The following is an 8,928-nucleotide window of genomic DNA, read 5'->3' as shown; positions in this document are numbered from 1 at the left end:
AATATGGGATAAAATATGGGCTATATATCTCTGTATTCTTACAGGAACGGAAACTACACAGAAGAAACCGTGTGGCATTACCTAGTGTATTAATAAACCTGAATGTTAGTTTGATATAGAACTAAGGACCCACAGATATCTTAAAAATAATCTTTCCAATTATATTACTAAAGTCATACTAATAGAAATCATAATATTAGGAAACAATAACAATAACCATAGTATAATTTGTAAGTATTTATTTTGTATCTAATAAAATATAATTATTATTTACATAATTTATCTTTACCTTTACAATAACTAAGTTCAATATAATATTAACCTTTCAGAGATTTTCCAGCACCCATAACAACACCTGTTACAAGGGCAGCTATGGTAAATCCCTGTGCCAATATTCTAACACGCATCATTCTCTGTGATAATTTTGATCTCTTTGTTCGAAAACACCATAAACCATAGGACAACGCTCCAGCAGTTGCAAGACACCCTGAAATAACAAAATATTTTATTCTTTTAGTATTATATAATTTTATCATATTATAAAAGGGCTTTTTCCACGCTTAAGTAGGCCTAGCATGGCCTAGCAAACAAAATACCTTATGAAGGGAAATAGACAAATGTTAACCACTTGCAGCACAACCAGAAATATTGTATCTCTTTAGTTGCTTTGGGATGTAATGCCTAGTTCAGACTACTTTACTTTGGTATTGCCCATTTGATAACAACCTGTCAGAAACCCAATCTCAAAGCGGCCAGACATTAGTATAAAAGTAAATACAATTTATAGTATTATAGATTATTGATTGTTTAAAAATACTTAGTTAGAATTATTACCAGTTTATCTATACTAAAAAAATTTTGCTTATAATGTCATGCTCTATTATATAATATTATTTCGACCACCACTATCTGCTATTAATGATACTGTTCGGGACCGAAGGCTTAACTTGCTCTCCGAGGCACGGGGCTGTAACACCTCCAGTATGAGTATTATGAATGCAATATTATATACTTCATGCTGCAATTAAATAAGCTTGCGGAATATTGTGTCTTACCTATAGGTACAAAGGGATTTTCGCCAAACTTTCGTACAAATTTTTCTCCTGTTGTTTCGACATGATGAACTGGACCTAAATCACGACGCAATTGGATCCAGTCAAGGTCCGTTGGCTCTTCGTTACTCATTGTTAAGCTTTTTTGAAACGTACAATGATTTAAGGTTTAATTACAATAAAATATAACTCGATATCCAATTGATATTGTAATTTTTCTACAATAAAATAAACATTGATTTTATTAGAAGACTGTTCCACAGACGACAAAATTGAAATGAAATCACAGAATAAAATGAAATGAAGGCTTAGCTCTACTCTATATAGACCTGTGTCGATCGCGAATGATCAAATCTCCGACACCCGATCACTACTTGTGCGTGAGTAATTGGGTCGCGGACGTTAAAAACACCCGATCTTATGTGACCCGTTTGATGACCCGCCCGGGCGCAGACTCGATTAAAAGATCGAAAGGTTTTTGTTTACCATACTAAATTGAACTTTATTTATATTACAATAACTCTCAAATCTGTAGATCTCGTGAATAATCGGGTCGCGGACGTCTAAAACACCCGATCTTGTGATTCATATAAAAACTCGATCACTCGACCCGACCACGCTAAATTGAACTTTATTTTTAAAACAATAACTCTCAAATCTGTAGTTCTCGTGAATAATCGGGTCGCGGACGTCTAAAACACCCGATCTTGTGATTCATATAAAAACTCGATCACTCGACCCGACCACGCTAAATTGAACTTTATTTTTAATACAATAACTCTCAAATCTGTAGTTCTCGTGTATAATCGGGTCGCGGACGACTAAAACACCCGATCTTGTGAGACCCGTTTGGTGATCCATATAATAAACTCGATCTCTCGACCCGACCACACTAAATTGAACTTTATTTTGATTGTATTAGTGTTATAAATAATTATTTGGCTCAATTGCTTATAATGTCGAATCATCATTCGCAAGTACAATCTGTAGTTGTCTCTTTTATTCGTATGTAAAGGAAGATATGTATTACTCTGTATTTATGAGTTTCATCGGCTTCATCTCGGGGCTTGTAAAGATATCATTCTCTATTCTGTAGTTGATAATGATGATGACTTGAGTGGTAAATTCGTAAGGAATAAAGTCTAAAATATATATGTAGGTATGTATTACTTTTAGCAATAGTTTTATCTATATAATATATAATAACTTTAATTATTTACATTTTTTTTTCTATATTCATAAAAACATAAAATAAAATTTCCCATTTTTCGAATGTAAATTTAGACGATGACTTAATATTATTGTATCACCACGCAAAAGCGATACAATTACAAACCACAATATTTATTTAACTGACAGTAGGCATAGCTTTGTTTTGAATCCGTCGGTCAATCAAAGGATCGGGTTCCGGTTCGGGTCTTACGGGTGTTCAGTTCAAATACCTACCTACTTCAAGCCGCGTCGCAACGATACACAAAACCCAAACAACCCGTGACCCGAACGATCGAAATGATCGAATCATTGAGACCCGATCTCCATGAGTATGGGTCGCGATCGACCCGGGTTTTACGAAACGATCGAATTACACAGGTCTAACTCTATAGTCTATAATTCTTTGCTCATGTTGTGTTCTCTATCTTATATTATATGTCAATTGTCATTGTCTATGGTTTCTTTCATATTTTTATTTTCAATTTTTCAATTTCATTTTATTTTTGACGTGTTAAAGTGGAGAAAACTTTCATAATGTTTTTTTCAAATGATTTCATTGTATCCAAAACAGTAAGTAACATGCATTAATTATGGAAATTATTTTTTGTTAAAAACATACATAATTTAGGCCACTTCTGTTCACGTGGTTTTGTTTTCTAAGTTAAGCTTGGCAGGTAGAGAATGCAGATTGCAGATGATTCTGTCAATGGACCGTACTGTACTGTTAAATAAAGTACAGCTAGCTTGCAATAGAATTAGATCATTGAGTTATACCATTTGTTGTCTCTTGTAAAACACATACACGGGTTTATAATAGTCGCGGAGTCAAGGGCACGATGTGCACCATGTAATTAAAATGGCGCATTGTTACGACGATTTATTCGCATTCCAAATATTTCCTCAGTGCGTTGAATTGTGTTAACATTTCCTGGTGAAATATAATACATCAATATTAGAAAACTATTTTGGCTTTGTAAGTGTGTATGATTTATCTAAATTCATTATTTTTTTTTTATTTAGGTCTCATTGGCTATGTTATTTAATTTCTAAGCATTCAACAATTGTATGTTAATTTATATGTGTAGTCTATTTTTTGTATGATATGCAGTATGAGAATTTCCATTTTTGTAGGTAATGGTTTTCGTTGTCACATAAAAATTGAAGACACTGAATTGAGAACAGTTTTCCTATAAGAACTTTGCTAAAGATATGTTAGCTGTACAAAACGTTTAGTTGTTGTTGGTTGGTTGGTTGAGATAAATGTTGAACGTGAAATATTGGTCTTTCTTTCATCACAATGCAACATAAGAGAGAAAGAGAGCAATATTTTTAGTTTGGCACTATTTTTTCTCATGATTTTTCTTCACAAGACAATGTAATGGTTCTCATGTTAGGCCTACTGGGAGGTTCTTTAGAAAGGAAATCTGGTCAGTTGTTTTTGTGTGATTGAGAAAATCAATTCAAAATTTAATTAAGAAGTTTAATCTTATTAACAGATTAACATTTAATATTTAAAATCAGTAGGACAACATCAAGTATTCACAATGTATAGTCTAGTTCAGTGTTTCCCAAACTTTATTCTACTGTCACCTGGTAAATTCCATATTCCTCCTTTATGACCCACTTAATTTTTTGGACTCACAATGATGGGAAACGCTGGGCTAGTTCACACTATTAATATATAATTCTACTAGAATCAGTCAGATTACATAAAAATTTTAATTTTTAAATATTTTTATGAAAATACAAGCAAAAACTCCTGTCGACCATGGTGGTCTATATTTCAACTGTTTCATGATGTCACATCAACAAATACGTTACAAATGGTAAAATTAGTTAACAATTTGTTTGACATTGTCGCAAAATGGACAACAATTTTTTAAATTAAGTTTTATAAGAAATCCTTAATTTTTTAAATTAATATTGGTATATTAGGTTGTAAAGGAAGTTCATAGAGTTACAATAATTATAACAATAAATTAATCAATGATGTCCCTGTGGCTGTTTACAATCTCCTCTCACCTCTCAACCAACTTTTTTAAGGCATTCTGCCAAAAATCGCCCAGTCTGATGTTGAATTAGTCATTGAGCCAAGTTGTCCTCGCTACCCCTGATTTGGTTGTACATGGAGCGGAAAAGGTGATTATCGGTTGGCACAAACTTTGAAGAGCATGGTGGATGCTGAAGAACTTTCATTCCAACTCTTCTTTCTATGCTTCATATTGACATACAGGCACCATTTCTATTCACCTGCTGCATTCAGCGCATTCATCACATCTCCCATCACAAAGAGCGCTGCTTATGTCCACATCTTGCTTGGTGGCAGGCGAGATGTTGAGTCACAAGCGTTGTCGATAATGAAGATTTTCTCCTGTTGTCTAGTTAATTTCAGAGTTTCAAAAGTAATGATGATGATGATGTAGTTGTCCAAAAAAAAAATGAATAACACAGTTTTGTAGAGCAGTAAAATCTCTATCAAATGAATATACATATACACTTTGCCAAACAGGTAACAAATTGTTGTAAAATACAAGAAAATATGAAAACTTTATGAACTTTCTTTGCTACCTTATATTTTGGACCCTTATTTCCATGTACTATATGAAATTAATATTGTCTATATTATATTACCCTATTGATTATGATAAAAAATCTTTATTTCTATGATGAATCAAATCCCTCATTGGAATTTTTTTCATTTGTTTCAGATGCCTTTGTCAATGCTGACTTTTAAGCCAAGTGTGTCTTGAGCACTTTTATTTATTAACTAAATTAATTTATAAGATTATTTGTTTCCTTCTTTAATATACTAATACAGTAGATTAAAAAATTCCACTTATTTTTGTTTTACATTCTCAATGTTGGCAATAATATTCGCCTTATCAGTCTGCTCGAGATAAAGAACACCTCTAACTATCAATTTGTTCAGTATTTCATAAGAACTGCTTCAGTGATCATTATTCACATTTAATTCAATCTTTTATTCTTATTTAACAAAAAAAATACACATTATTGGTGTCATTACATACATAAAAGACAAGATGGCATCCAGTGATCCGGAGCTTAAGGATGGAATCACTCTACCTGTGTGGATGAAATCTAAACCAACAAAGTGAGTGGATGTTATGTGTAGTTTACTTACTAATTATAATAGTTAATAGTAATAATTATATATGGTTGTAAGGCACTTTATTTTTAGATTTCTTCTAAACTCTAAACAGATGACTTTCAAAATGGAAAAATTATTTAAAAAAATTATGTTTGATGTAATATAGGGTTGGGTTGCCTTTAACCTTAAAATTCTCAGAAGTAGCCTTGAGTTGAGAGAGAGTCCCCAATGTCTTTCTTCTCTCTTTATTATCAAAATATTGATTGATATTGAGTCATAACATAACCCTATATTGTCAAATCTCATGAAAGCATAAGCAAGACCTAGTCAATATTGGCATTCATAATGTTGTTGATATCCAGTTTACACATAAGCAACTTTTTGTTTTGTATTTTTAATTAGAACAAGGATGTACCATACACACAAGGTTTGCACCATACACACAAATTGTACAGTTAAGTGGAATAGTACTGGAGAATCAATAAAAGTTACATAGTGACTCCTTAGAGCAGGCAGTACGTTTATGCATATACAAGTATGTAGTACACCCTCAGTGTTTCCTGACACATGATAACACATAAAAAAGCTCACTCCAATTTCTAAATCCTCATGTACTTCCCTTCTAATATAGAACAAAGGCAAATGCTATGGAACTTTAATAAAGGTTCATAGTGTTTAATGCAATAATTGTTTCCCTCCCTTTATAGTATCTACTTTGGATTGGTTCCAAACATAATACATGGACATAGAAATGTTACATTATTTAACTTAAGGTTCCTTAAGTTCCCAAGGTCTTATGTTAATTTTTGATATATTATGTCTGACTAGATGTTTGGAAAGGATTAGACTAGTCTACAAAACACACTACGTTTGATTTAGTGAATTTTCTTGAAGGTCAACAGGAATCTATATGTATGTTTAAATAAAAAACTGATACATTCATATTGGAAAAAATTGTTTTCTTCTGTATATCTTTCTCTAAATGTCAACTCCAAAAACTAATTATTTGTCATTGTTGAATCAATTAAATTAAAGTTTGTAATATTAAAATTACATTTAGGTGTTGCCAACAATTTAAGAAATTAAATATCACATGTCTCAATCGGTGAAGGAAAACATCGTGAGGAAACCTGCATACCAGAGAATTATCTTAATTCTCTGCGTGTGTGAAGTCTGCCAATCCGCATTGGGCCAGCGTGGTGAACTATTGGCCTTATCCCTCTCATTCTGAGAGGAGACTCAAGCTCAGCAGTGAGCCGAATATGGGTTGATGACGAATTTATTGACGTCATTAATTTTATACTTCTTATACAGGTTGTCCAGTAATATGTATATTATTTGTTATGCTCTGTTTCAATCCCTTTAAGTTTTATTTTTCAGTAGGTACCTATACCTATACCCCATGCATTCCTCCAAGATGAAAGCTATTTGTGAATAAATATTTATATCAAAAAATAATAAATTAGACTTCAAATCATAATTTATAATAATAATAAATTTGATAACGATACTGTTCTGTTGCTATAGAGATCTAATAGGTACCTATTTATATATTTTTAACGCGGACGTAGAAACTGTCAATGGAACAGGTTTATAAGATTTCGTAATATATAGGTACCTACGTACATTTGATAAAATTCCAAGGCCAGACTACGCGGGTGTGGTCTTAAAGTTATTTAGCAATTGGTCGCTTGTAGGAACATTTCGAAATGGCACTACTATATGTGTAACATTGAAACGTCATCAATTGGTCGCTAACAGGTATATTCAATACCATTAACACTATATGATGACAATGGAATTACGTGGCGTGTGATAAAAAAAAACATAGATTCAAACTATTGTAAGTACCTATTTTAATCGTTACGTAACATAGGTATGTTATGTAACGATTAATTAAAAATGAAACGTTAGTAGCTACATGAATTAACATTCATACATGTATATAGTAGAACCGTGATACTCCAGTGGATATGACCTCTGCTTCAATTCGAAGGGCGTACTTTTTCAGTTGTATGCATTTTAAGAAATTAAAAAGTCTCAAATGGTGAAGGAACATTGTAAGGAACCCTGCATACTTCCTGAGAATTTTCTTAATTCTTTATGGGAGTGAAGTTGCCAATCTGCATTGGGCCAGCTTGGTGGACTATACCCTACCCCTATCATTCTTAAAGGAGACTCGTGTTTACAGTGAGTGAGAATATGTGTTGTTAATGATGATGATATTCATATCTGGGGGCGCGGCAGTGCCCCACCAAGTCCATACTTTTCTCAAAGCAATTCATGCCATTTTCGACCCCTGTAACATCGCTGTAGATGAAACCAGAAGCCTTAATTTTCAGTAACAGTATATTTCAAATTTCATTCAATTTGAAAAAGTCTCTCACAACTTTTTACGGTAGAAGAATTGAGTCGCGAAAATTGGTATATTTTTACAAGTTTTGTTTTCCGTGGCATATAAGGTTAGCTGACTCGACAGACGTTCTGCCAATTAAATTTCCAAAACTACTAAAATCGCGATTGAAATATAACAAAGACACACTAGACAAAATTGTTATTGCTGTAACTTTTACCGAAATATAAAAATATATGTGATTTACCACAGTCATATTATCATCAACATCGTTATCATGATGAATTGATGCTACTAAATCTATACATGCATATTAGTGTTATTATGTCATTGTCTGTATGTATATACTTTCATGTATATTCGTATTATACGTCGTGTGTAGTGAAGCCTTAGTCTTATCTTTATCTATACTTAGAAACACCTAGGAGGCAATCCATATGCTTATGACGTATGAAATGATTAATCTTGATTGCTGATACAACAATACAAACACGCTTTGTTTTGAAATCAATAGTTTGCTCTTTACTGTGTTATTAAATGCAGTATTAATCTGATGCATTATGAACTTATGATAAACGAAAATAATAACATTAAAAATGAAGTCAATATCATCATATTTAAGCTATTTAGATTTTTTAAAAATATTATATACATTGCCAGAAGGCTCTCGGTATTTTGTACATTGTCTAGGCATTGTATAGAATACCAGATTATATACCAGGTTGCCGGTAAGTTAATTATTTTATTTCATATGTTACAATATCCTAATAAATATTAAATGACTTTGTTGTTTTGCTACACTTTTGCTTAAACCTTAATTTAATTAGAATAGCAAAATTAAAAAATCATTTACTGAACTAGATGAATAGTACCTATATCCTTTTGTAGATGATAATTTATACAGAGGTAGGGGGTAGGGGGTCTCTTAGTAGGTATACTCTCCTTCATTTAGTAGGTATTTGTCTATTGAAAGTGCAAATCTTATGAGGTATAGGTACCTCATAAGATTTGCACTTTCAATAGACAAATCACTCTGTTATCCAACAAGTGTTGATAGTTCGATAGTTGTAATTGATAACTTGATATTGACATTGGCTGACGAAACAAAAACAATTCTCACATAGTAGGTACATCTACCTACTCGTGTGGGAACGTTTTCGTCTCGATCAATCACCGCATAATCGTACGTACAAGTATGTGTG

The 8,928-nt window shown here is 32.4% G+C and overlaps 2 protein-coding genes across 4 annotated transcripts in view; one reads left to right on the top strand and one right to left on the bottom strand.

Annotated features, from left to right (window-relative positions):
- Positions 1-222: 222 nt before the first annotated feature.
- On the bottom strand, positions 223-1,337 carry LOC112046186 (HIG1 domain family member 2A, mitochondrial). Its single transcript, XM_024082736.2, has 2 exons — positions 1,056-1,337; positions 223-487 (listed from the first exon to the last, which is right to left on the bottom strand). Exons 1-2 carry the CDS (start codon positions 1,183-1,185, stop codon positions 318-320), a joined length of 300 nt encoding a protein of 99 aa, XP_023938504.1. The 5' UTR covers positions 1,186-1,337; the 3' UTR covers positions 223-317.
- A 1,363-nt stretch (positions 1,338-2,700) lies between these two features.
- LOC112046194 (uncharacterized) overlaps positions 2,701-8,928 on the top strand; it is a 33,758-nt gene continuing 27,530 nt past the window's right edge. Inside the window, exons 1-2 of one of the 3 annotated variants that reach the window (XM_024082748.2) lie at positions 2,701-2,834; positions 4,973-5,376. In XM_024082748.2, coding sequence (XP_023938516.1) covers positions 5,306-5,376 — 71 coding nt within the window. In that variant the 5' untranslated portion in view covers positions 2,701-2,834; positions 4,973-5,305. Of the gene's footprint in view, positions 2,835-2,997; positions 3,238-4,972; positions 5,377-8,928 lie in introns of those variants that run through there. The other 2 variants (XM_024082756.2, XM_024082774.2) reach the window with 2 other exon arrangements.

Source organism: Bicyclus anynana, chromosome 13 (assembly GCF_947172395.1).
Source record: "Bicyclus anynana chromosome 13, ilBicAnyn1.1, whole genome shotgun sequence".
Taxonomy (NCBI): domain Eukaryota; kingdom Metazoa; phylum Arthropoda; class Insecta; order Lepidoptera; family Nymphalidae; genus Bicyclus; species Bicyclus anynana.
The sequence above is the reverse complement of the archived record's forward strand: the minus strand, read 5'-3'. Positions and strand labels throughout refer to the sequence as shown.